The sequence below is a fragment of the Baudoinia panamericana genome (assembly GCF_000338955.1).
Source record: "Baudoinia panamericana UAMH 10762 unplaced genomic scaffold BAUCOscaffold_5, whole genome shotgun sequence".
Lineage (NCBI taxonomy): Eukaryota > Fungi > Ascomycota > Dothideomycetes > Mycosphaerellales > Teratosphaeriaceae > Baudoinia > Baudoinia panamericana.
The window spans coordinates 912,826-938,360 of record NW_006911261.1 but is presented as its reverse complement, the minus strand read 5'-3'; the positions used below and the strand labels follow the sequence as shown (position 1 = coordinate 938,360).

Below are 25,535 nucleotides of genomic sequence, written 5' to 3'. Positions count from 1 at the left end.
CCTCACTTCACCACTGTCTGCACTGCAACGCGCATCGCGGCCCGCAGGCAGAGGCTTGACAGAGAGCTTCTCAATAGATCGACGACCACTGCTGAAAGCGGACAAAGCTCCGTCTTTCTTAACGGCCGGAGAAGAGCCGTCACTACTACTGTTCGCTTGCCTGCACATTAGCATCATATTCGTGCCGCCTCTGCATGCGGAAGTGCTGTGCCGCCTGAGGCGCCCACCGTCCACTGGCCGTCAAGACGGCTTGCGCCTACATCGCGATACGGTTACGCTGTTCATCCCGCTCTGCTAACCAAACCTAACTCGCTAACTCCCACCGTTTACATGCCCTCGCCTTCCCTGGGAGATGGGACCCTCTAGCCTCAAGGGACGCGGGATCGAAGTCGCTGTGATTCCCCACACAATCGCTCGTCATCCTAGTGGCACATCCTCACTGCATGGAGGCTGGCCGTTACTGTTATATGATCCCAGCGCCAGGTGAGCGTAAAGTTCCCGGTACTTTGGTTCCGTATACGTCCTCGGCATTTGCTTCACGTATAGCATGGTGTGGTTTTGATACAATATCTCAACATTGTGATAAATACACTGTACATATAACGCCATTGACGTCTTCTTGCTGGTCTATGCGTCGACCTTGGGACCGAATATCGAATCCGTTACTGGCTACTGGACTCAACATTTCCGTAGGCTAGAATACAGCGAGTATGGCAGCAGTACTCCCGCCTCAAACGCCAAGCGACTTGCTACGGCGGAGAATGAGTCAAGCACAATATAACTTCATGGACCTCAATGGCTTCGCATCTCCATTCAATACACCATTCCGGCCTGATGCAACCGCGGGCGCCGCTGCAGCCTCGGCATCAATGACATATCTACAGCACCCCAGTCAGCCATCGCAGCAACCACAGCCCCCAGTGATGGCAATGAATCCTCCTACACTGTTTCAGAATGACCTCTTCGGCAACATGGTCCTGTCCGATGTATCGACGCTGCCGGACTCTGCGTTCGCCGATCCGTACAGTTTTGGCAGCAATTTCGTAGCCGGCGCCTCGTTCGGGTCGCTCGGTTGGCCGTCAGCGATGACGATGGCACCTGAGATGCGTGTACAAGTCCCAGCTGCGCGACATGACAGCTACAGCAGCACCGATAGCGAGCCTTACATCAAATCCGAGGAGGAGTCGCCAGTTATACCTTCCCAAATATGGAGCGATGTTACTGCTCCCTCGTCGTCGCCAGACACGTCAAGCCCGATCGACTCCGCCGATGAGGCGAAGCCTATCATGTTCTCAACCGATATTGACAACCTTATGCGGACAATCCAAGCTAAGTCTGGATCAGACCAACGGGATAGCCATAAACCAAGACCAGCAGAGCCGCACAGCTCACCGAAGTCGAAGAAGCGATACCAGTGTAACGTCGACGGCTGCGGAAAGGCGTTTTACCAGAAAACGCATTTAGAGATTCACACCCGCGCTCACACCGGCATCAAGCCATTCGTCTGCAAAGAGCCGACCTGCGGACAGCGTTTCAGCCAGCTCGGTAACCTAAAGACACACGAGCGTCGGCATACTGGCGAACGGCCGTATCAGTGTGACATTTGCGGTAAAACCTTTGCACAGCACGGCAACGTTCGAGCGCATAAAATCGTTCATACGTCGACAAAACCTTTTACCTGTAAACTGGACGACTGTGACAAGCAATTCACACAGCTTGGCAACCTGAAGTCTCATCAGAACAAGTTCCACGTGGAGACCATTCGGCGATTGAAGGCACGGTTCGAGAGCATTAGAGAAGGCGACGTAGTGGAGAGCTGGGAGAAGGAGATGTGGGAGTACTTCGGCAGTCTCTACAAGAACTGCAACAAGGGCATTAAAGGGCGTGGCAAAGACCGAAGGATCAGCAACGTCAATATATACGCGCTTCCAGCACACTCCGCAGAGTCACGAAGAGACAGCCTTGTGAGCAACGCCTCAATGCCTGGGGCTCCGGTCAGCTCGGCGATGGGACCGATGCAACAAGGAATGTTCCAAGATGTATCGGAACGGCTTTTCGCGTAGATGTGGCAAGGGACATCGATGTGGTTCTCGATGGGAGATGTATCATCACTGGGTGGTGTACCTGACCTTGTTTCTCGCGAAAGATACCCCAGCTTACCACAGCTGACATTGTAGATCATAAAAGTTACGTCTGCAAGCACAACACTGTGCACGAAGACTCTTACCGTCCAGAGTTGACATTTGGCAACTGCCTTCGAAAGTACCCTTAATAGCATCTGTGTCGTTACATGTTTGCCGATGCAAAGGGTATGTGGTGCGCTCTCCACCGAGCTGATTATTGTATCATCTCCATTGAGCTTGTGTCTTGTCGCTTGTCAGAAGGGTGCCTTCCCCAACGAGCCGACAATGCGGATACACTGATCCGAATATCTGCACCAGCTTCAGACCGCATGTTATGCTTTGCCAACGAGGGCAAATACAGCATTTACACGTGACGCTCCTATTCCGTCGCCGAGATAAGGCTTCGGTACCCAAGAGCATCTCCGCGGACGTCCTCGCCTTATGTGTTTACAGCTGCAATGACGCCAGCTCCAGCGATCGTTATCAGTGTCCAGGGGCGCTTGCATACCGCAAACGAACCAGTGCTTCAAGATCGGATATCCTCATGCATGTATTCGCAAGTGGCTGACGTTGGGTGCATGACTCGCATTTTCCCCCGGATCGGTCGATGAGTCCTCTCGTTCTCCCTGCCCGATTAGGCTTTAACGTCTGCCCGTGAACAATGTGGGTTCGGATCCATTCTGTGCGCTACCTCAGTAGATTGCCTCGGTTGCGGTCATAGACCGTTCCTGCGTGTGTAGCGCAGTACTGAAAGCGGCTATGCGTTTAGTTGTTCTAATCCTTCAACTGCTGGTAGTAGCGACGATGACAGCATGCTGCGCAGCAACCGCTGTGGGGATGTCGCCGACTGAAGTCTCCAATACTATGACATGACGGATATGCTAGTCCAGTCTCCATCTTACGGATTGTGCAGCGATTCTGGCAGGCGCATGTATCTTGACCAGCGGAGCAGCCTATGCTGTAAGCGATGTTCCCAAGGACATTGTCAGAGCTAAGGCTGCGGTGACAGTAATGTGCTCTCTCCGGCACCGACAATGCTTGGGAGGTGAATACACTTGGAGAGATTCGCTGACGAATCTAGAGGTGTGGCAATAGAACGGCTAGCAGCCAGGGACCAGTCATGGGGCTCATGAGTAGCGGACGCAGAGTATTGAGGTTGGGATTCGGGCCATGAATTTCGATCATTGTTTCTGTATCAGCGTATGGCAAGAACTATCTTCCGTGACGCTACCGGCATCATTCTCCTCTGGGGCGGCGAAAGAACGCGTTAATCCTGTCGAACCTCAACGTACCGGATAACGGTCATGCTGTTCACAATGCTGATCTCGGAAATGGAGAGGTTAGATAAGCCGAACCCGCCTTGATTCCGACCACTACACTCACTGTGAAGTCTCTTTGCCAAAATCCCTGCCGACTCCGACGTCTAGCCGGTAGTTGTATTCCTTCTAGCCGAGCGCATCACAAGATGGCCAAGTGTAGATGTGCTGGTTGAGCGAGCCTTGAAAGCTAAGGAATCCACGCCGCCGCCGCCGGCCGCACCCAGAGGAGTATGCTGGTAGCTATTAGACAAGCTCTCCCCATCCATTTTGGGAGGTAGTAGCTATTGAGTGTCTCTTACGGGTAGTGGTTAGTTGCGCCCTCGGGAACCGCGGTGAGGGCGACGACCCGCGAGAACATCGCCCGCATTCATGAGGAATCTCGCGCCGCGTTCGGAATGCACGACGTGATCCAGGTCGACCCGCACCTAACCTACGTCGTCCTCAACCATACGGACGATGAAACAGAACAATGTACCTCACCGAAGCCGTGAAGGCCGCCCTGCTGGCGGTACAAAGACAGTCTCCCCCAAAAGGACGATGGCAGCAAGATTGATGAAGTACCTGACGCCGCTACTACCGAAGCCTACGCCGAGAGGGACGACGGCGGCATGGCTGACCATAATGAGGAGACTTCCACCGCCGATGGAGAGGACGCTGATGGCGGTGGAATGGGAGGTGCTTCGGCCGGCAGAGAGAGATGAGGAGAAAGGAAGATGTCTCTATGGCTCGAGGGCAAGCCATCTCACAAAGACCGGCAGTTCTTACAGAAGAAGTAGCCCTGATGACCAGCAAGAAGGAGTTGATTCTCCTTTCGACATGTGACTAAGAAGCTCTCAGTATCCTTCAGAACAAGAACCCATACTCCACGCCCGGTTCTTATGTAGATGTTGTATAGTCGTATCCCCACGCCGCTTTACCCAAGAAGCGTTCGCCGCACATCTCGGATTCGACTAGCCATCCTGTTCTATCTGCCCGATTAGGCTTCCACGTCTACTGTGAACGACAAAGTCCAGTATTTACTGTCGCGACTTCTATATATGCTAGATCGCCTCGGTTGCGGTTATAGCCCGTTCCCGCGCAGGTAGTACTATACTAAGCGGCTTTACGATTGGTATATTGATTCTTCGGCAGGTTGTAGCGACGATACCAGCGTTTTGGGCAACAACTGACAAGGGATCCGACTACGAGATGCTGGATTGCTGGCAACCAAGCTTCCATATTGCCGATTTTTGGCGAACGTTCAAACGCCACAATGAGATGTGCTGTCAGCACCGTGCTCGCGCACTGCTAAACAGTATTAGACACTTTTCTATTATAGCCTCGTCGTGTGTCGGTCGTGCCCAAGATACAGTCGTCCGGTTGCCGTCCATCTCTATACGTGACCAGATGTCGGATTTGGAAGCAACTTCTTCAGCCATCAGCTTTTCCTATAAGACCCACATGGATCCAACGCCATTTCAATGCCGACACGGGAGATACAACTCGTTATCGGCGTCCTTAGCAGCGGCGGGCCATCACGAGGGTTGAGATTGAGATCACGGGCCATGGAAGATAGGCGGTAATGTATTCCGTCGTTGGTATCCCATTGCTCGAACTCGAAGCCGCCCCGTATATGCCCAAAGCCGGATGCTTCTTGCTGGCTCGCAGCTTTAGTGTCGTCGCGATTTAGATCGCTAGCGGATGGTCTGCTTGCCATACCATCGTGTCTCGTTGTTGTACAAGCTTTCGAAACAACGCCCCTCCAAATGCTCCACCCGTAGTACAACGCCATACACAAGACAAGAGCGAAAGCCCACTATAACCCAGAGTCTATCTCGTCTGGAATATGATCGCCGGTCCAGGCACTCCAGTCCCGGCAGGTTTGCGCCATGATACTCGGTATCGACACGTCGTTCTGAATGTCACGAGGACGTTCGAGGATATTTATGTAGAGTCCAGAACTTACGTGCCATGCAATGTGGCAGTGGAAAGGCCAGACCCCGGGCGAGTCCATGTCGATCTGGATCACGGTGTAGCTCGGCTCAGTCGCGCTCGGCATACCCGGTAAGAGCATGACGTCTCGCCTTTGGGGGTTGTTACGGTTGGTGATCTGCCCATCCCAAATACCAGTTCCGCTCGCCAGGACGTACATATTGTGGCCGTGAAGATGCATGGGATGCGCACCCGCTGGTGCCCAGTTGTATAATACCAAGCGGACGGACCTGCTTTGTCCGAAGTTGTAGACATTATATTCGCTCGGGAACTTGGTGTGCCCGAGCTTGGCGTCAAGCAACACCGGATCGTTGTAGTTTGCCCTGAAAGTGGAGTTGTTCATCCAGAAGAGGTTGTGGGTGCCATTGCTTTGGTAGGTGATGTTGATGACCTGCGAGGTGTCCGGATGGGATGGCGGTGTTAGCTGATACAGCGGTGTTGTCAAGCTCAAGTCGTCGTTCTCACAGTATGCCAGAGCGGCATCGGACACGGTGGACCGACTCGTAGGTACAGCTGTCATGTTGGCGTTCTGGTAGTAGATGGCTGCCATAGCAACGGGAGATATGCCGTCGTTAAGACTACAGAAGTTCGTGCCTAGCGTTGATCGCATCCACACTGCGTCGCCTGATTTGCCAGTAGCCGTGAAGAGAACGTCGCTTCGTTGCCCGACTGCTAAAGTCACGACATCAACCTGATACGGCTGGATGGGCACGAAGTCGTTGGCGATGATTGTAAGCTTGGCACCATCGATGGAGAACTTCTGGAGACCCTCCGCTCCAGAGTTGATGAGGCGAAGACGGTAAGTCTTGCCCGTTGTGACATTGAACTTCGAAATCCCTGCGTTTGGCGTACAGTTTGGGTTTGTAGAATTTGCGCAGGGATAGTTCATCTTGCCGTTGATGAGGTTGTTGTTGGAGACCGGAGGGAAAAGGTTCTCAGCCGCTGGAGCCATCACTGTTTGCACCAGGTCAAAGTAGTCGGGCGTATGGAACCAGTCCGAGAGCAGAATTGGGCCCATATCCTCATCGTACTGGGCAGTTCCATTTGGACCATAGATGATCATCGCACCATACGCACCAGCCGCATACTGCGCACTGTAATGGCTGTGATACCACGACGTACCATATAAATCAGCGCGGAAACGGTATGTAAACGAGGATTGAGGTGCGATGGGGCACTGTTGTACGGCTGGAACGCCATCGAACCACGGTGTGTCTTGCTGCAAAAGACCATGCCAATGCAAAGAAGTGCCTTCATCGGTCAAATCGTTAAACACTTCCACTTGGATCCAGTCACCCCTGGCGAAAAGAGTGTCAGCTATGGTTTCAATCCCAACTTGTGCAATCGAACAACCTACCAGTTGGCGGAGATGGTTGGGCCAGGGAATGCATTGTTAATGAGGATGCCCGAGACATTGTACGCTCCGTCAGGGTTGACTATTTGCCTGCTAACGTGGAAGGTGTAGTATCTCGTCACGCCAGTGTTTGGAGGGCTGGTGTAGGGATTTGTGTTCTGTGCTGTGTTTGATCCCCACGGAAATCCTTGCGGCAATGGGCCGTCTAGCCAAGGTGGCAGCCGGGGTGCGCTTAGTAAACCGAGATTACTGTTGCCGTTCGTTTGATGTTGTGATAGCTTTGGGATGAGTGCTTGACCTTTGGGGATCATGGCTGGGCTGAAGTATAAAGCAGACGCAATTCCGCCTAACGCTGATGGTACAGGGGTGGCCAGCGTGGCCTCTGCTGTCGTCGCTGGCGTCTTACCAGTTGTATTGGTATCAGCTGTCGAGTACTCGACCTGCGGACTAGGTGCCGCCACCGCGAAGCTGGAGAGCAAGAGCAGTGCCCCATTCCGTAGTAATCTTCGAGCCATGCTGGGGTTGTTGGACAGTCTTGACAGACCAGTGGCCGCACTTTCGTAACTAAGGGACCGAGGGGGTTTCGAGTAGAGTTACAGTGGCCTTTGTGTACCAGATAGTATATGCCGAAATGACGCAGAGGTGGTCGAGCAGAGCACAAAGCGAGTGTCGTGGATCCTTCCCCAATCAAAACAGCCGAGTGGCAGTGGTCGTGAAGCGGCCTAGAAGCATGTAGAATGCGACGCGAAATGTGCGAGTACACACATATAGGAGAACTTTGCCACCGCCGGGTCAGCAACACAATATATCAAAACAGAGTGGACTGATCCTTGTTGGAACGTGGACAAGGTGGAGCCATGCTCCGCGGCCGGTGGGCAGGTCGGGTGAGAGGACGGAGTAAGCGAAGAATATGGTACATGCAACGATCGACGGTGCATCTGGGCTTGGCTGCTACCTCTGGACAGGTAGGTAGCCATGTCATAAGGTGAGGCGCTGACGGGATACGGGAACCTCACTAGCTACCAAGGTTTTATTGGCGGCTTCAGATAGGTGCAAGCTTATGATTGCCATTTTCGAAAGTTCACCCTCTCTGGGAGCTTCAGTGTAATGGCTTTGCCATTCGCGTCCGCTGGTTGCACAGAATGCATGTCAATCGCCGCATCGCTCGATCGACCCGATTGCTACGTCTGTTGCGCTCGGAAGGTCGGGACCGATGGCTCCAGCGTGAAAGGCTTGTATTGTCAATCGGCCCCAGAAGACAATATTGGGCTCTCGAAGGAAGGCTCGTAGTGCCATAAACGGCTTACAGAATCAAGCAGGCATTCACGATGTCGTAGTCAATAGAGTCGCGTGTGAAACGGTGGGTCGCAATGCAAGCCGTTTGGTCGGCAAACCGTAAGGACTGGATCAGTCGACGTTCAATCAGGAAGTTGGACTAGCGGTAAGGCTACGCTTGTGCACGCCAAGCGAGGTGAAGGTCGGGCCTTCGGCAGGGGTGGAATATCGATTAGCGGATGAGGCTCCGACATCGACCCTCGTATCCGTGCGCACCTCAAGATGCTGCGGAATCTGCGATCACGTAGGAGACCTTTGGCGTGCGGTTCGACTCTAACGGAAGATGCGTGCCTTTGGACTCGTATGTGCAAGTAAGGCATCAAATTCCTGCGCCGCAGCCAGAAGAAGAGGAGAAGTTGTGGTTGTGTGGGGAATCCATGCCAAATATAGCACGGTTTACCACGCGCCCTAGCGTGAGGCCGCATGCTCGGAATCCTCCAAGTCAGGTCTGCGCAGGGTTCACTTCCCGCGGTGAGCCTCAAAGATGACCACACAAATTCATTGTCCCGCGAGGGCCATCTTACCCGTACAGCCTCGTATTGGTCAACTTATTCCCGGCTGAACTGGTGACGAACTTCCTCTGCTTCGAGTGTTCCACTCATCGGACACGGACGGTCGTGCGCTTTGCGACCTCCAGGAATGAAGCCCTACCTAGGGTCGGAAAGGCAGATGGGCTGCCATGAGAGGTAGCAGGTTCTGTGGATCACTCGCACGTTCGACTCCAACGTTGGATCTGGCTCACCAATGCTTCCAGCCGTCTCTGGAACGGTATTGAAGCTCAACAGTTTGGAGATGACAAGTTGCAAGCGTTGGAAGCTTGGGAGATCAAGATCAAGCACTCGAAGTTTATCCCCGGAGCTTTTCATAAGCTAATGCGGCTTGTCCATGTGCAAATAGTCCGACATGCAGATTCTCCCATGTCTTCAGGCGGAGGATACTTCGCTACCATGCAAAGTTGCAGACTTCGTCTGCACGTTACTGCAAGTGCGGCTCGTATTCTCGGCTAGCATGCAGCGCCGACAGTAGAATGGTTGCGCTGCTCAGACAAGATGTGTCAGACAATGCGCCCCTCCGATGCCTTAAATGCCGTCCGTCTCCTCACTCTACCCTCGTCCAAGAGGTCAAGCCAAGCCGCATAGACTTGGCAGTTTCTGAGTCTTGATTGCACGGGAGATCACGAGTACAGCATCAGGTCGTCTGTCTTCGGAACACAGGTGGCTGCGAGGCAGGAATCAACTGCTCCGCCAAGAAGATCAGCGTAACACCGCAGTTGTTGGGCTTTATCCGGCCCATCGAGACTGGAGCAAGACGCAGAGGGTGGCGAGCACTTGGGCGAACGCTTGTCTGCATCCTTCAGGGCCCCAGAGCGGCGCGAGGTGGAGTTGCCCTGTAGCGTGTTTTGACGAGTATGTCATGACTATGATAATCCGGGTTTGGTGCAGCTCAAAAATGGTTCGATCCGTTCACACCGTGTGCCTGAGTGGGTGTGGTGTCGAAATAGCTTTGTATCAGAATACATATGCAAAGATAACGTCTATCCAACAACCGTTTCCCAGTGTTACAAGAGCCTGTCAGTTGTGTGCCAGATCTTCCAAGCCTTCACCTCTTAACCGTACTCCACGCCTTTACCCTTATGCAGATATTGTATAAACCATGTCCTAACGCCGTTTCAGTCAAGACCGCAGTGTCTGCACTGACTCTAGTAGCTTGAGTCGCCCAGGCCGTTCATGATCGAGCCCACTACGTCGCAAACCAGCCGGACTCGCCCGATCAGTCTTCCACAATCGTCGCACAATCAGCTGGATGCGCCTAAACCTCTATTACAGACCACGGACATAATCCGCCGCGCTGCCGTCTGAATGCAGGATCCGATGGCAGTACGTAGTGGCCGCTTTACGACTTCAACGAATCCCGCATGCTCTGCACACTCGCGCTCGTCGTCGGCAGGACACCGCCCTTGCCTGCATCCTGCGTACCCGTGGCGGCGCCCGGCTTCGGCTGCCTCATCTTCGCCACCGCGTACACGAGGCCACTGACGAAGCCGACCATGATGGCGCTGACAGATGCCAGCGTGAATGGTGCGTCGAAGAAGATAAGGCCAGAGAGTGCAATGGGGAGCTTGTTGAGGGCGCCGACCATACTGTAGGTGGTAGATGATGTGATGCGAACACACCAGGCGGAAGTGTACGAGATGAAGACGGAGGACAGACCGGAGATGATCATGGTGGCGATCATCCAGTTGCGGGTTTCAGGCGGGAAGTTGAGGTTGAGGTTGGCGCTGCTCCAGTTCTCGAGGAAGAGCGAGCAGAGGACCAGGATGGGGATGGAGAGGAGGTTGTTGTAGTACATCGCTAGAACAGCACCGTTAGCAAAGCTATGCGCATCAGAAGAGCCAGCTGGAGCTTACTGTCAAAGTCCTTGAAGTTGGTAAGCTTTATCCGTTTCCTCATGCCAAGAACATAAGCGGCGGAGCAGAAGCAGTTGAGCATCATCCAGATATAGCCCGCGTTGAGCGTGCTGAGCTTAGCAGCCGCCTCGCCAGTCACCGCATCTCCACTGTACGCGGTCAAAGCGTGCTGAATGTCTGCCCATGCGGCAATGACAGAGCTGAGCACCATGAGACCGAAAGAGAGCAGAGCCATCGGAGTAACACTGCCACCAAACCATAACACCTCGCCGTAAGCGATGAGAATGATGGTCAGATTCTTGAAGATGGTGTACACGGGAATGCTGAGGAATTGCAGTGCCTTTGTGGAGGTCCAAATCATACCGATCAGCAGTAGCGAGATAGGGAACCACTTTCGAGCCTCATCGGTGTTGAAGTCACGGTAAGTGATGACGCCGGCGGATTTGCAGCTTTGAATGGCAATAATGCATACAATAGACTGGACGAAGTGTCAGCCGGTTTCATGCCTGAGTGGACATGCTGCATCCGGCTTGACTTACCTGCACGGCCAAGAGAAGGAAATTCAGGTTGAAGTTCGTGCCGCTCAATACATATTTGTTGGTGACGGTCATCAGAATACTGCTTCCGCAGTAGGCGAGGATACTGATGGTGGGGTTGTTGTTGAGACTGCTCGCTGCGGCCGGCATGCTTGGGATGATGGGTTTCGGCTGCGCTTCAAAGTGACCGTTGGGCAGTTTCTCGCCCATCTCCAGGTTCTCATCTCTCCTCTTCTCGTCCATCTTGGGCAAATAAGGTGAGGTCGGGAAAGGAGCGGAAGCTGGTGGGTGACGCGCAAGGGATGAGCGGACGGTGGGAGGCTGCCAATACTGGGTGGTGCGGCGGAGGGAGGAGGCGGGGCCAACGTATGTCGTCGTCTTGATGGCCTCTACACCGTTTACTGCGTTGTGCGCGACAACGTGCGAATGGAAGGAGTGACAGAATAACAAGACAGTGCAGTTGAGGTGTTCAAGTCTTTTTTTGGCATCACCTCGGAAAGGGAGAGTCGCTGCCAGGGTCAACCTGTCAGGGTCCCATACTACTCGCGGCTCTCCCGAATAATCAACGCCTCCTTGTCTGTTTCCGGGATGGTGTTGTGCATGCTGGTATGGGAGGTTACACTATGCCAGCTGAGAACATATGCCATACGCAAGCCACCTTGCAACCCTATATACCCCTCAAATCTCAGCCGTGTCGTTCAGTATTGCACTGTAACCCAACGCAACTTTACACGATCGTATTCGCTTGGCGGAATCTCGTACTGTGGAGCCCTACATGTTGAAACCGGCAATCTGCCGCTAGCGTGGCATGCAAACGCGTTCTGCACGCAGCCAAGCCGTTATCATTACGCCCACACACCATGGCTACTCTTGACACGAGCGTAGCTAGCGTAGTTGACCGCCACCACACGGACATCAACGATGAGGACGAGGATGCATTGTTCGCGGAACTAGAAGATGAATCCCAGGACCATGCCTTCTCAGGTCTACGCGAGCGTAGGCTGGAGCAGCTTAAAGCAGAGCTGTCGCGGGCGAAGGTATTGAAGGAGAGCCAACATGGCACCTACGCCGAGATCAAGGACGAGAAGCTGTTGATGGACATTACTACGTCCACGGCAGTATGTATCGTGCATTTCCAGAAGCCCGACTTCGCTCGCTGCCGCATTATGGACGAGAAGCTTGGCGTGCTGGCTGAGCAGCACTATGAAGCTCGGTTTGTGAGTATCAACGTCGAGAACGCGCCATTTCTTGTGGTCAAGCTTGGCATTCAAGTTCTGCCGTGTGTGATAGCCTTCAGAGACGGCGTGAGTGCGGACCGCATTGTGGGCTTCGAAGGCATTGGTTACAAGCCCGACAGTTTCACGGCCAGAGAGCTGGAGGCAAGGCTGTTGGGCAGTGGAGTGCTTACGAGAGCGAAAGTGGGCAACGGAGTTCATGGTGGTGCGCGTAAGAAGCAAACGCAGTACGAAGAAGCAGAAGATGATGACGACGACTTCGACTGAGCGTGGAAATGCTGCCCCTGTGAAGCTCGCTCTACGGCGATGAGCCGTGCGAGGACGGTGCAATCGTACAGCACGTCCTCGGACTGACAACGACCGACAGGAGGCCATAGTAGCCGGTCCAATGTGCTGCAACATCGGTTTCTGCGCCTTCGCTGGAGCGAGACTAACCGCCATCTGTTGGTCCAAAGTCAGCCTCTCATTGTCGACTTCCGCTTCGGACACGATAGTCAACTTGCACTTCAAACTGGCCCATCACCTTCAGGCTCTGTTGACTGCCCATCCTATCATATCGCCAGTGCACTCGAAGCGTGTGCGGCTCGGCATGATCCTGTCCAGGCCTTTCCCGCGCCCATGGATGCTCCTGGGCTTGCATCCTTGCATGAATGCGACTGCGAGCCCGCTGCCCACGACAATACCTAGGATGATTGAGAACAACATCAAGAAGACGACCGCACTCCACGACGAATGACGGTGGCGTCGGCTTGTTTGCTGGAGTGTCTCTGCGTCCTTTCCGGCTAAATGTGCTGGAAGTCTTGGAGTGACCGTAGTTTCGAACTTCTCGGTGTCGAAGTCGGGGTGGTGGCTCAAAGACGGCACGCCTTCCCTTCTCTTGAACACTCTTAGAACAGTTGTGCACAGCTGATGCAAGTGGTCGGATCGTGGTCGGGCTGCATTTGACGGTATCTGATACGGATATTTGCGTGCTTAGAGGCAGCCGATGCTGGTAGGGTTGCAGGTATTGCTGGTCTCATGGCAGGGTATCTCAGGACGAGCACTCAAGGGATATTTCCGAGCCCTGAAGCTTAAAGCACGATGCTTACCATCACATCAGCTCTGACACCAAAGGTCTTGCCTGCTATACTGCGCCGACCCGGAAGTTGACTGGTCCACGCATAAGCCCACAAGCTTCAAGCATACGGTTAGCCTTCATGGATGTCAACAGACTGTCCCACTTGGGCTTAGTGCCTCGCACATTGCAGGAGCAAGGCCTTAGAAAATATGACAAGTAATTCCAAGTGTTATACCAAGTGCTATCGATCTCTCTCTGTCGACTCCTGTGCCTGTGACACAGAAGCCTTTGGCGCAGCTTGTAGCCCTTTCGGCGCTTTCAAGCCGCTAAACACCAGACCAGCAACCAGCAACATGCCGCTGCCACCGACCAGATATGCCGTGTGCCGTCCTGCCCACCAGTACAGCGTGCACGAAATGAGTGGACCTAGGGCGCGACCAACCTGGCCAAAACTTCGAAAGTTGCCGAGCTTTTCGCCTCGTTCCTCGCTTCCGGCCTCGAAGCTCGACAAGCTATTCAGACCGGTGACGACGGTGCTGCTTGTGACGGCCAGTAACGTTGCCGCTGCGTATAGTCCACGCTCTGAGCTGATACCAGACAGCATGAAGAAGGCCGCGGCGCAGCTGGCAACGCCCAGTTGGACCACGCGCAAAGGGTGCATACGACGAACTACGCCGCCTTGTAGAATACTAGCAACCAGGCCAATGTAGCCAAGTAGACGTCCGTTTTGTCCGGACTGGTAGGAGAAGAGATCGTAGGTCATAAACGACAGCGAGAACTCCATCCCCGAGAAGAAAAGGACAAAAGCGAAGTGGGTGAGGTTGAGCAATGCGTGACTGTTTGTCCGCTCTCCTGCTGGTGCCTCTCGCTTGTCCTTAACATTGCCATTCGCTGTTGGCTGTACGGCGTGATGCGTTTCCGGCAGAGCATAGTATAAGTATACAGTCTCCGTGACGATCAGGACAAGCGAGACACCAGCAGCTGTTGCGAATGGATTCGCAGCCACTGTTGTAATCTGCGATAGTGCTGCACCCATTGCCGGACCAAACGTAAACGCGATGCTGAAGCATGCACCTACCATAGCCATGGTCTTGCCTCGCTCCTGCTCGTTGCTGATGTCCGTAGCGATAGCCAGCGCAAGCTGTACGTTGCCTTCGCTTAACCCACCCACAACGCGACTTGCTAGGAACGTCCTGAAGTCGACAGCAGCGCACCACAATGCTACTGAAGCAATGTTTCCCATCATCGACCACAGCAAAGCCGTCCGTCTGCCATACCGATCCGACAGCGTTCCAATGACCGGAGACGCGACAGCTTGGCAAAGCGAGAAGAGGGAACCCATCGCGCCTCCAAGCAGGACAATATCATATCGATCATTGATCGGTCTCGCAAAGCTGTTCTTGTAGGCATTCAACCCGTACAATATCCGTGCCAATAAGGTTCCCGATGACCGTGTCTCGACATCGCGGTAGAACTCGAGGAGCTTTGGGAAGAGCGGAAGAATGAACGTGAAGGATATCTATAGCAACAGTCAGACAATGTTGTTTCCTTGTGAAGAAGCAGGCGTACCAGATCAAGAAGTAATGAAATGAAGAGGACTCTTAACACTTGCTTCCTCCGCGCAGGTGTCACTGGCACGGAGACTGCCATAGCAATGCCAGCGGTAGCGCGATGGTTTGGACTTGGTGTGACTACACAGGAAGAGACATACTACTTTGTTATACAATGCCACTTGCCCAATGGTGCAATTACAAGCCTCGGTAAGGTGGACGGCGTTGATCTTACAACTATGGAAGCGCACCGCGGAGTCCTAACATTAGTGATGAGCGCACGAATGAGGCAGTCATCCGCAGATCAGCCCCGCAGGTTCTACGATCCTTATTTTGGGTTTCAGTATGCGCAGCGAGTGAGCAATGTTATAACGCTATCGCCGTTCCCAGCCTCTCGGGTCATGATGTGGTACTGTTTGAGGAGATGGCAGCGCTGAGAACGGCCTAGTGTTGTGGTCGCAGGAGTACTCGAGAGTAACGATCATCTTGTTCTCGCCGGGCAGGGAAGGTCCATAATCAGGCACCGTGCATCATGCCCACGCAGGGACAATATCGACCCCACTCTGGTTATGGCTGTCTGCAACGGCCTGCCGCTACTGTGTACCGCATGGTAGACAGAATGTTTCACGTTCCGCCTTTGTCATCTCGACTGGACGACGTCGAGTCACAACTGCCTGTTGTAACAATGAAGGGAGACGCTGCGCGGCTGTAGGACGATCAGTATCCCAACATCCTGTGGTGGTATCACGCAATAAGGCAACATTTGCTCGTTTGCGTCCTTGGAAAGTACACGGCGCCTTGTAGAATGGCCTCTAGGACCGTGCTGCGGCGCTGAGCCTGGCAGTTTTCCAATTACCACGCTTGTAATGGAAGCATGCAAGCTTTGGAGAGACTATTCGGCGACCAGCACGTTGTTCGGCAACAGGACGAAAACTACTTTGGAAAGAGGACAACTTGCCTTCGTCATGAATGTGCAGGTAATTTGTGCCAATGCTCTCCGCAACTCGGCGCATTCGGCATGACCTGTTCTCAGAACGCCACAACAGCCGTCCGCGGGGCCCCGCCTGCTGCCCATCTATCAGCCTTGACAGTTCTGTCGATCATCTAGAAGACCTCTCACTCACATCCTGTTCAGCACAACGACGAAGCATGCCGCTCTGGCACGAGCGACAGCTGAATTATGCACTGGAACGCGCAGTATTTATCTGAACCCCAGTCTTGAAGCTGCGCAGCTCTCGAGACTGATCTCGAACCGCCACTGAGCTAGCTCCAGTTGCAACGATGGTTTTAAACGTCCAGAAGCCTTCAGATCCACAGGGTCTGATCATTGAAGCATGGGCGCAAGGGTAAGCATTTGGAAGGCTCTAGCGTCGACTTTTGTCTCAGACATCGTTAACGGTTGCACTCATCCTATAGCTTCATGGTCGGATCCTTGGTCATCATGGCTTGTACGTCGTAGCTCACGTGAAACGCGTCGGCATGCCGAGTTAGCTGCTCACCATGAGGACCAATTACAGGCATAACGGCGGCCAATATGCGGCGAAAAGTGCTGCTGCACAAGCTTATTCTCGTCGAGGTGCGATGCACCCTCGAAAGCCCATGACACGCTCATACCGAGACTGACGTCTTGTGAAGCTGATATTTGGCATGTTCCACGGCACTTTCATCTTCACGGACCCGCCGGTCTACAACTGGTATCTCAGCGTAACAGCCATCTTCTTGGTGGGCAATACCCTGAAAAGCAAGGCGTTTATGGCGCGGATATGCTGATTGTGATCGCAGAATGTCAGCTGGAGCCTGCATAATGTCATCGCGTGGATCAAGAACAAGCCCCTACTGCCGCGGTGGGCAAGCATCTTCTATATCACAACCGTGATACTTGTCCAACCGTATTGGGTGCTCGAGCTTGCTGCGAACGTACGTAGCCGTCTGGCTGCGCCACAGAGGTTGCGACTAACCGCAGTCTGTAGTTCCTGTACTTTAGCGACACTAACAATCTCTTCGTATACACACGGCCTTACGAGGCGCTCTTCCGCGACCCGTGGTGGATCTTTACAGCGCTCAACCTGTTCTGGAATATCAAGACGCGTTACGACTTTGGTGTCGTCGAGCTTATTCGAGTTTCGCCACGGTTCGGCGTGCTGCTGGGATCTATGCTTGTGAGCATCTGCTTCATCGTTGTCGACATCCTGGCCGTTACACACGTGGTTTCAGGACCTGGGTTGCCAGATGGCATCAACCCTTTCTGGAAGATAGCGTTTGTGTTCAAGTGCTTGACAGACACGATCATTCTCGACGATTTCAAAACGGCATTGGATCGCTTGAAGCAGTATCGTTTAGAACGCATGGGCAGTGTACTGAGTGACAACATTCGAGGCGACTTCCAGCACGTTGATTATACTCAGCGGAAGAAGGTAGACGGCAGCCAGGAAATGCGTGGCATCCCTGCCATTCAATCTAGGGACTGGACCAAGGTGACGGACTTCGACAATCTTGACCTAGAGACTGCTTTAAGGGTTGACCTTCGTGAGCATGCCGAATCCTCAAGCCCGAGCGGCGGGTGAGGGCAGCAATTGACAACGTTATACCGAATGGATACGGAATCCCTGTGCGAAAATTCGAAGAACGAGGATGACGATTGCCAAAGTTACCGCCGAGACTTCGTCTTGAAGTGCTGCATTCGCGGGACGAGGTGATATGCGATCCGCAAGCTGGAACGAGCGTTAAAACCCGAGCGCAGGTGGTAAACCTCTGTGGAATCTGCAAGCAGTGTGTAACATCGATGCGCGCGAGCGACAACGGACATGAATGCAGACTTGATCTCCGGATCGTAGCTGGTCGCCGACAGATGTCGAGAAGGCAGTGGTGACCCCATAGCAGAAGATATGATGTGTGGTTCACTCGGAAGAAGGTCGTAGCGGACTGTGGGTTCCCGCAGCATTGTACGCTTCGCGGCCATTGCCAGCTCGGACGGCCATTGCCGGCCTTGTATCATTCAAGGTTTCACACTGATAGCAATGATGACTGCGCAATGACCTGCCAAGCAGTTCGCAGCCATCCAGATCAGCCTGCCGCCTCGATAGCACACCGCATCTCCTTCTCCCATTCGGCATAGTTTGCCCTTCGCTCATCACTGAGCCAGTCGACAGCAGGTTGGAACATCGTACCAAGACCTGGCAGCAAGCCAGCAGGACCTAGGTTCCCGTCACTGTCGTCACGCCCTCCGTGCTTCTCCTTCCGCCGTAGTGGCGTTTTTGAGGGTCGCTTGACAGGCGATTGTTCCTGGTCTTCGTCCCCATTCGTGTCATGAATGTCGCCGACCGCGTGAGGATACTTCTCTTGCTGCGGTGCTGCTGTCGTAGCCAGTTCCTCTACTACAACAGGTTCCGCGACCTGCCCGACATTTGGCTGCTTCGCCGACACGACGCGTTGTCTCGTGCTCCTTCTCGACACAGGCGTCACAGTTGTTTCCAGCTTACTCGATGTAACAACCTTCGACGGTGACGGAACGGCTTCCGCACCTGACCGCGTCACCTGCCTCCCACCTGGTGTCCTCGGGGTCGTGAGTGTTCGAAGTACAGTCCCCAAAAACGTCTTCAGCCTCGTGTAGACCTTGGGTTTACACGGTGGCAGGATGTTCCTCTGCTCCAGCTCCAAGCCTAATTTCTTGCCTAGTCGCTCACATGCGATGTGACAGCATGCGAAGGCACGAGCGATCTCTTCTTCGGCTTTCAGACTGGAAGCGCGGGTCCGTGATTGGGCGAGGAGAGAGGTCGCGAGCTCAAGCAGCGGAGCAGGAAGCGGGGAGAGCGTTGGGAGGAGGGTGTGAAGGTGAGTTGATAGCTGAGCGTTCGTTGCCATGATCGGCCGTGGTGGGTGAAGGTTTCATGAGTGAAGTACGTTGTGCGATGCAATGCACGTTCGAAGTGGGAAGGAAGGTGGGGCATCCAGACGCGAAACCGCACGCTAGCTAGACATCGCACGTGATGCGTTCCGGGGCAATATTGGATCATATTGGACGTTGTTAACGACCGGAATGTAGTATGGGGTATATGCAGGCGTGTATATAGAGTATAAGCAATGCTTTTACACTCGTACAATAATCTCTGGCATGCCTTCTAGCACCACTCTCAGCATCACGTCCTTACTCTCTTTCTCGGCGTGCTGGGCTCATCTACCACCTCAGGTACCGCCGTAGTTGCCGGGCTCGTCGCCTCGCTACTCAGACTCTCCACCCTGCTGGCCGGGTGCTGCACTTTTTGCTGGCCTTGCTGCGGACTCAAGGTCACATTGTTCGCAAAGCCGTTGCTAGGCGAGGTCGTGAACATTTCGTCCGCAAGGCCGCCGTTGAATTCCCAGTTGATATCGCCGCCATCGACAGGCGCACCGAAGTCGAAGTTCAGATCCTCCGGCGCCGACGCTGCACCGCCGTCTTCCACCCCCGCCGCGTCCGGATTCTGCCAGCTCGTGTCATCGAAGTTGAAGTACGCATTCGGGTCGTAGTCACCAGGCGCACCGGTAAGGTCAAACAAGTCGGGCGGTGGGCTTGGCTGCAGGCCAGGTATACTGCCTGTCGGGCTCAGCGGCTGCAATCGGCGATGTAAGTCTTGTACCTTCTCATCCTGTTGCCGCTGCATGTTCGTCAGCATCTCGAGCTGTTGCTGCGTCTCCCGCATGCGGTTAAGATCCGGCATCTGCGGAGGGTGTGGCGAGATAAGCGCATTATTGCCATCGCCCGAGTTGACCGCGTGCTGGTTCGCGATGAGAGACAACATATTGTCTCGCTGTTGCGGTGTCAACGGGGCATTGCCGTTGGCCCTCTGGTAGTGCTCCAGCGCGGAAGAAAAGTCTAGCGCAGGCGCCATTTCACCTGATGCACTGGCCGCATTTGTGGCGTTCACGCTATTGATTAGGCTCATCATCTGGTCGTTCTCCGGTACCGAGTGCAGCAGGTCTGGAGTTGGTGCGTCATTCTTGATGATGGGGCTGGCAGTGCTCTCTGAAGTCTTCCCGCCATCCACTGGCGGTACGCTGGAAGTGCTCTCGCGCTTGAGGCTACCATTGGGCGGGCTGACCGAAGTACGGGCGGAGTTAGGTGCTGTAACTGCCGAGCCGGTCTGTTGTTGCTGCTGTTGTAGGTTCGCTAGGGGCCCGGGTAAGAGGAGAGGCTGCTTCTTCACGAATCTTTGAAGCTGCTGATTGTTTTCTGTGGCGCCGTCACCCGTCACTTCTTCCACGCTACCTTGCGGTTGAGTGTTCTGGTTGGAGTTGTTAAACATGTTCACAAGATTCTGCGCTCCGTGGCCTTCCAGACTGCGATTGTAGAAAGTCGCCAAGAACGTGAGGATGGCGTTGATGCTGTTCTCATGCCGGTCATGGAGTGCTTGAAACGCACTTGCTTGCCGATAGAATTGCTCGTTCTGGTCCTTGAGCTGCGCGATCATCTGAGAGATGTACCGCTGCTGAGTCTGCAGCTTCTGCAGCTCTCGCCTCACAGAAGCCAGCTCGGTCCGCGGGAGGGTGACCAGATCTTGAGCTGCTCCCGGTGCGCCAAGCTCACCTACACTGCCAGCACCCAGCCCCGGCACAGGTGAGAACATTCGCTCGTCGTCACTGTCATACTGGTCTTTGATGTTACCATCTCGCTTCCTCTTTCCTCCAGCCTTGTTGACAGGCTTCTGAATCAGCCAGAGTAGCTCAGGCTGGTTCCGGCGGAAGTAAGGATGTGAGTACATGCTCGGTGGCTTTACGCCCTTCCGTGCCTTCTCCGACTGCCGCAGCGAGCCGTCCGTGATGTTGACCGTCTTGTGAAAGCCGTACATGTTCAGCTGTCGCACAAAGGATGCGTAATTGTTGTGCTTGAAGAGCTCTGGGATGAGTGTCCGCGCAAACTCATCCTCATCAAGTACGATGAACGAACGCCCATCGTCTGACCACCGGATCAGGTCTGTGTTATTGCTGTCCAGAAAGCTGTCATATTCTGTCAGCGCATGCAACCTCTTCTGCTCGGCGCGAATCGAGCCCCCCCTTACCTGCTCAGCTTCTGCACAAATGGCGGTATCTGCTTCCTCTTGCCCTGCGCATCCCGCTTCGCCATCGCAACCTTCGCCTTCAATTCTTCCTCGTCCTCCTCTTCACCTGGTCCTGGGGCGCTCCCGAAGCCTCCGCCATCCCACTGGCCCGGCGGCACACCTCCGCCAGTATGCGCTACCACCGGCTGATTCCGTGCTCGCCGAACAAGGTCTGTTGATGTCGCTTGTCCATTCAGACCGTTTGGCGTGTATGTGTTGGGTTGTACGCTGTTTTGATAGTATGACGCATCATTCACTTGGGTGGATAGGTTCGCATCGGAGAATGCACCGTCTGCGGCGTAAGGCTGGGAAAAGTCGAAGTTGCCATAGTCGGTGGTGCTCGGCGCCACTGGGTAAGATGGCGCAGGAGCTTGACTTGGCTGGCTTTGGTGTTGCTGCTGCTGTTGTTGCTGCGGTGGCATTGGCGATGTACCGGGTGCGGGTCGCTTTCGTGACACAGGCGACTGTTGCATGCTGATTCCTCAGTGACTGCTGGCCAATGCAGCGGAGTAGCGCGGGTTACGCGATACGCGCAGTCAGTGACTCAGCGAGCGTCGCAGAAGGCTTATACGGCGCAAGTGAATGTTCTGTCGATGCTAATGTCCCGCGGACCACGAAGGAAGAGGTGAAGGAGTCGGCCGGCTTCGGATAGCGACTCTCGCTTGGTCGCGATTGTATATCTACGCCCACAGTATGCCGTACTTCATCGCTTCGTTATGCACCTTGACGCGGCTTCAGATCATCATCTACACGTGGCTTCGTTTCCGGACGAAAGTCTGCTTGTCCTTGACTCGCAAAATTATCTTCCCAGTAGAGGGAGCTGGAGCTCCATCTGTTCGCTACAGACACGGAAAGGATGAAACGGCAGAAGGCGGAAAGGATGTCGGCGCGACTCACGGCGCAATAGTAGTGAATGATTGTACATGAACTCGACGGGATACTCGAGAAGTCCGAGACACATGCACACACACAACTGTAACTTTGACGTGACTCGCAGGCCGCTAGATCTACGTCAAGCCAAGCGACTGCCCTATCATCCGGCTGCTTCCGTCCCACCATTTCCTGCCCGCCGCATATCCACATTGCTACATTAAGTATGTCTGCGCATACCCGTGCCTCTATGTTGAGGCGTGCCCAAGCTCTCGGAGGGATTACTACATGCCCGCGCTAGACTTTCTGTTACCGTCCTTCCTCGGGCTCGCGGCAATGCCGATCAACAAGAGTGCCAGAAGTCCGGTCACGAAGAGCGCTCCGACCATACTTGCGTAGGGCGAGGGTTGCCGAGGTTCTGATCGCCGGGCTTGGACCAAGTCGATGCGCGCACGTGGAGCTTGTGCTTCGGCCGCTGCTGCGTGGACGGGTCTCAGCGGCGGTGATTTGGCCTCGGGGCGGTAATTGGCGAACAGTATGCCTGGAGGAGGATGATAAGCCGGCAAAAGATTTGGTGCGGTCTCCGGTTCATTTGACATAGTGTCAGCTGCGGCCTCGCGCGGAGAGTATGCTGGCGGCAGGCTCCTCAGGGTGGCATTTGAGCCTGTACGGCCATTTGGCGGGCGGTCAGTGCCGTACTCGGATCCAGCAATCGTGACAACTGCACTCATGCTGGCGGTGCGGTGATGGTACAATTCGTCCGGTTATGAACCGGGATGGAGTGGTGAATTCGTCTTCGCAGTCTTAGGAGCTGTTTCGTATGGAGCAGAACGGTTGTTAGAAGTTCGGGCTGGTGTTTGAAGACCGTAGAAGCAGAGGTGTTTTTGGTAGTAGCAAAGGTTGTTCTTGTGGGCAGCAAAGGTTGCCTGTCTCAAAGCAGTGCTGTGTTGTTGAGAAGGAGAAGTGGGCAAAGTGACACGAACTCATGAAGAAGATAATGAGTAATGCCGCACATAGAAACGTAGGAAACGCATAAGGCCACAGGAGTTGGACTGGTGGTAAGCAGTGGCTTAGCAGGTATAGCGCAGCTCTATAGGGACGAAAGACCATTATGGCTGTAGAGATGGACTAGGTAACATCCAGCAAGGTTGACGCATGATCACACTTCATCCCTCGCAAATAGTTGTATATCTGCGCAGGACGCTCGAGGTAGGCGGATTGACAAAATGCAGTCTCACACAGGGTCCGCGCGAGTTTGTCTCCATCCGATGCTGCGTTTGGTCCTCTGAGGCGTGGGAGGCTGTGAGCTAGCCTGGAGCTCCTTCGCTAAGCAGTGCTGATGTCTGGCACATGGTATGGTTTCACTTTCAGCGGGTAGATTCTGCCGTAGCCTTGCAAACATTATGGGCGGCTCCAATCGATGTCTTGAGCGAGCAGACATCCTGACACTGAACCCGGAGAGTCCAGCACGTCGAGGCACCAGATACCAGCGAGATGAATACGAAAAGAACAACAGGAAGAGGAGATGGATGTGGTTGGAGAGTGACGGAATGTAACTGGTTGCAGCTGATACCTGGACAACGCACGGGCCACACATTGAAACGCGGTCGCGATCTCGGTCGCGTTGAGTGCTCGCATCAGCGTACAGACCGACGACACTTCCTCCCCTTCATACCACCACCGAAGTGAGACGGACACCATGTCCACCGCTCGCATGCTGCCCCGCGCAGCCACTTCCGCCCGCGCCTTCTCCACTACCACCGCACGTCCGCTTGCAAAGATGCAGCTCATCGGCCGTCTCGCAAACACACCCGAAGTCACACCCACATCAACCGGACGAGACGTAATCAGATACAGTCTGGGTGTACAGTACGGCGCACGCGATGAGAACGGGCAGCGTGCAGTGAGCTGGTTCAACGTTTCCAGCTTTTCAGAGGGTTCGCAGAGGGAGCTCCTGTGCAGCTTGCCAAAAGGGTATCATTAGTGCCAGAGATACTCCTAGTCTGCGGGCTATGCTAACCACAGCCGTAGCACCCAGATGTACGTTGAGGCAGATGCGAAGATGGACACGTACGAGAAGGATGGTACGAAGCGAATGTCACTGAACCTGCTCCAGCGTATGTCTCTATAACCCTCTATGCACGCTAGCAAGCAGCTCGGGCATGTCTGGGTCCACTGACAATTCCTAGGCAACTTCGAAGCGCTTTCAAGACCTCCTCAATCTTCCAGCGAGTCCACGACGGGCGTGGAGTCGGACGCTGAATCAGCGGCCAATGAGCCGCTCAGCGGTGTTGGCCACTCATAAGCCGTGTCAGGCCTCTTTCTACATGTCTGGAAATGTGTGCATGTTGTGCAGCATCTGTAGTGAATATCTAAGATTGGGCCAGCATGGGCTTGTCCCCTGCGTTGGAGGATGGCGAGCTTGAAGCCCACATTTTTGTCCGAGGACAGGCGCTGCTTCTGGAGTACTTATGGATGATACCCGCTCACCTCTTAGGCTTGTCTACTGAAGATGCTGCATATGAACACCTTTTCCAAGTCACGTGGATTCTGTTCACTTGCTGCCTCTATAGAACGAGAAGCGTTTTCGTACGGTCGTTCGATATTTGGACAAGTCATTGCGAGTTATGGTTTGCCTACGCAGCAATTGCAGCTTCTAAGGCCTCTCCAGATGCTTAGCTGTAGGTGGCAGGTTAAGGTGAGGCATTTTCGAGCTCCGCGATATCGCTTATCTGAACGAGCCACACTTCCTTCGCTCGGTATCGTCTCATTACTCAAAGCGTGGCAATGATGAACCCATACTAATGTATCTGTGTAAGATTGGTTCACGCGCGACAGTGGGAAAACCCACTTCTCACACTTCTGTTGCTCCCTTACATGCAAGCGGTCTGCCAGCGCGGTGGTAACGACGTTGCATATGCATGCAGGACAGGAGCACCAGGCAATGTGCCTGCCGACTGCATGTTGGTGGTTGACTGGGAGTACACTCAACCATGGCGTTTATCTGACTACTCTGGAGCTGCATACTTTGCTCAGGCGGTTTGTTTCAAGAATTCTATTCCATTATTACAGAATGGTCAATTGCCAATCACTTATCCTTATTGCATCTTCAATTGCCAAACGGGCAAACAACAAATGCCTCGATAAGGTAAGATTGGGGGTTCTCCAGCTTCGGGTGGGACTTTGGCGTCTCTAGACAGGAGCTGAGCTGGATCACGGGAAAGCTGCGTTCACACTCGCGTGGATTTGAACTGCTGCGGAGATCCCCTTAAGGCTACGTGTTGCGGTTGAGAAAACTCAGCAGACCAGCCATCAACGTCACTGTCGTTCTAAGAAGGAGACATGGTAACTCAGCAGTCAGCGGAATAATGGATGCCGGATGGAAACAGCTCAAGCACACAAAACTCACAAGCTTAAGCGGATACCGGAACCAATTTCACAGGCAAAGCTTGTTTACGCCACCGAGTAGGACGATCAAATGCCGCCTCTTTTCAACCCTGTTGCATAACTACTCTACTTGAGCACGCTGTTGGAGAAATGCACGTCAAACTGTCGTAGAACTATATAGCGATCGGTCACAGATTCATACAAAGGGGTGTTCAGCAAAGTGAATATCGTTATGGTTCACCGAGCAGGACCCAATCATTAAATAACGCTGACGGACGTTGCACAAAATGACGCACGTGCAGGCGGCGTTGCGGTCGTGA

General features: G+C 54.0%; 15 protein-coding genes across 15 annotated transcripts; 8 read left to right on the top strand and 7 right to left on the bottom strand.

Moving 5' to 3' along the window:
* Positions 1-1,313: 1,313 nt before the first annotated feature.
* Positions 1,314-2,063, top strand: BAUCODRAFT_68708 (uncharacterized protein; the record flags this gene model as incomplete). The annotated part of the gene is made up of 1 exon (XM_007677264.1): positions 1,314-2,063. One exon carries the CDS (start codon positions 1,314-1,316, stop codon positions 2,061-2,063), a length of 750 nt encoding a protein of 249 aa, XP_007675454.1.
* A 197-nt stretch (positions 2,064-2,260) lies between these two features.
* Positions 2,261-3,119, top strand: BAUCODRAFT_448988 (uncharacterized protein). Its single transcript, XM_007677583.1, has one exon. The coding sequence runs from the start codon at positions 2,458-2,460 to the stop codon at positions 2,689-2,691; it is 234 nt and encodes a 77-aa protein (XP_007675773.1). The 5' UTR covers positions 2,261-2,457; the 3' UTR covers positions 2,692-3,119.
* A 684-nt stretch (positions 3,120-3,803) lies between these two features.
* On the top strand, positions 3,804-4,447 carry BAUCODRAFT_448966 (uncharacterized protein). The gene has a single exon (XM_007677582.1). It carries the CDS (start codon positions 3,899-3,901, stop codon positions 4,262-4,264), a length of 366 nt encoding a protein of 121 aa, XP_007675772.1. The 5' UTR covers positions 3,804-3,898; the 3' UTR covers positions 4,265-4,447.
* On the top strand, positions 4,448-5,103 carry BAUCODRAFT_448965 (uncharacterized protein). The gene has a single exon (XM_007677581.1). The coding sequence runs from the start codon at positions 4,631-4,633 to the stop codon at positions 4,967-4,969; it is 339 nt and encodes a 112-aa protein (XP_007675771.1). The 5' UTR covers positions 4,448-4,630; the 3' UTR covers positions 4,970-5,103.
* Positions 5,104-5,237: 134 nt separating this feature from the next.
* On the bottom strand, positions 5,238-7,078 carry BAUCODRAFT_67737 (uncharacterized protein; the record flags this gene model as incomplete). Its single annotated transcript, XM_007677192.1, has 2 exons — positions 5,238-6,711; positions 6,771-7,078. 2 exons carry the CDS (start codon positions 7,076-7,078, stop codon positions 5,238-5,240), a joined length of 1,782 nt encoding a protein of 593 aa, XP_007675382.1.
* Positions 7,079-8,109: 1,031 nt separating this feature from the next.
* BAUCODRAFT_448962 (uncharacterized protein) lies at positions 8,110-8,547 on the bottom strand. Its single transcript, XM_007677580.1, has one exon. It carries the CDS (start codon positions 8,525-8,527, stop codon positions 8,186-8,188), a length of 342 nt encoding a protein of 113 aa, XP_007675770.1. The 5' UTR covers positions 8,528-8,547; the 3' UTR covers positions 8,110-8,185.
* Positions 8,548-9,723: 1,176 nt separating this feature from the next.
* On the bottom strand, positions 9,724-11,460 carry BAUCODRAFT_448796 (uncharacterized protein). Its single transcript, XM_007677579.1, has 3 exons — positions 11,049-11,460; positions 10,510-10,987; positions 9,724-10,453 (listed from the first exon to the last, which is right to left on the bottom strand). Exons 1-3 carry the CDS (start codon positions 11,286-11,288, stop codon positions 9,996-9,998), a joined length of 1,176 nt encoding a protein of 391 aa, XP_007675769.1. The 5' UTR covers positions 11,289-11,460; the 3' UTR covers positions 9,724-9,995.
* On the top strand, positions 11,461-12,547 carry BAUCODRAFT_575245 (uncharacterized protein; the record flags this gene model as incomplete). The annotated part of the gene is made up of 1 exon (XM_007677578.1): positions 11,461-12,547. The coding sequence occupies exon 1, from the start codon at positions 11,906-11,908 to the stop codon at positions 12,545-12,547; it is 642 nt and encodes a 213-aa protein (XP_007675768.1). The 5' UTR covers positions 11,461-11,905.
* A 1,031-nt stretch (positions 12,548-13,578) lies between these two features.
* BAUCODRAFT_156042 (uncharacterized protein) lies at positions 13,579-15,387 on the bottom strand (the record flags this gene model as incomplete). Its single annotated transcript, XM_007677577.1, has 2 exons — positions 14,907-15,387; positions 13,579-14,856 (listed from the first exon to the last, which is right to left on the bottom strand). Exons 1-2 carry the CDS (start codon positions 14,985-14,987, stop codon positions 13,579-13,581), a joined length of 1,359 nt encoding a protein of 452 aa, XP_007675767.1. The 5' UTR covers positions 14,988-15,387.
* A 781-nt stretch (positions 15,388-16,168) lies between these two features.
* Positions 16,169-17,451, top strand: BAUCODRAFT_67965 (uncharacterized protein; the record flags this gene model as incomplete). The annotated part of the gene is made up of 6 exons (XM_007677205.1): positions 16,169-16,233; positions 16,304-16,335; positions 16,405-16,463; positions 16,523-16,609; positions 16,670-16,804; positions 16,858-17,451. 6 exons carry the CDS (start codon positions 16,169-16,171, stop codon positions 17,449-17,451), a joined length of 972 nt encoding a protein of 323 aa, XP_007675395.1.
* Positions 17,452-17,500: 49 nt separating this feature from the next.
* BAUCODRAFT_448811 (uncharacterized protein) lies at positions 17,501-18,886 on the bottom strand. The gene has a single exon (XM_007677576.1). The coding sequence runs from the start codon at positions 18,746-18,748 to the stop codon at positions 17,951-17,953; it is 798 nt and encodes a 265-aa protein (XP_007675766.1). The 5' UTR covers positions 18,749-18,886; the 3' UTR covers positions 17,501-17,950.
* Positions 18,878-21,923, bottom strand: BAUCODRAFT_33067 (uncharacterized protein). Its single transcript, XM_007677054.1, has 2 exons — positions 20,920-21,923; positions 18,878-20,857 (listed from the first exon to the last, which is right to left on the bottom strand). Exons 1-2 carry the CDS (start codon positions 21,429-21,431, stop codon positions 19,024-19,026), a joined length of 2,346 nt encoding a protein of 781 aa, XP_007675244.1. The 5' UTR covers positions 21,432-21,923; the 3' UTR covers positions 18,878-19,023.
* A 189-nt stretch (positions 21,924-22,112) lies between these two features.
* On the bottom strand, positions 22,113-22,559 carry BAUCODRAFT_23657 (uncharacterized protein; the record flags this gene model as incomplete). Its single annotated transcript, XM_007676944.1, has 1 exon — positions 22,113-22,559. One exon carries the CDS (start codon positions 22,557-22,559, stop codon positions 22,113-22,115), a length of 447 nt encoding a protein of 148 aa, XP_007675134.1.
* Positions 22,560-23,467: 908 nt separating this feature from the next.
* BAUCODRAFT_33064 (uncharacterized protein) lies at positions 23,468-24,593 on the top strand. The gene is made up of 3 exons (XM_007677053.1): positions 23,468-23,802; positions 23,860-23,945; positions 24,018-24,593. Exons 1-3 carry the CDS (start codon positions 23,528-23,530, stop codon positions 24,131-24,133), a joined length of 477 nt encoding a protein of 158 aa, XP_007675243.1. The 5' UTR covers positions 23,468-23,527; the 3' UTR covers positions 24,134-24,593.
* A 47-nt stretch (positions 24,594-24,640) lies between these two features.
* Positions 24,641-25,200, top strand: BAUCODRAFT_33063 (uncharacterized protein). The gene has a single exon (XM_007677052.1). The coding sequence runs from the start codon at positions 24,706-24,708 to the stop codon at positions 24,973-24,975; it is 270 nt and encodes an 89-aa protein (XP_007675242.1). The 5' UTR covers positions 24,641-24,705; the 3' UTR covers positions 24,976-25,200.
* The last annotated feature ends 335 nt before the right edge of the window (positions 25,201-25,535 follow it).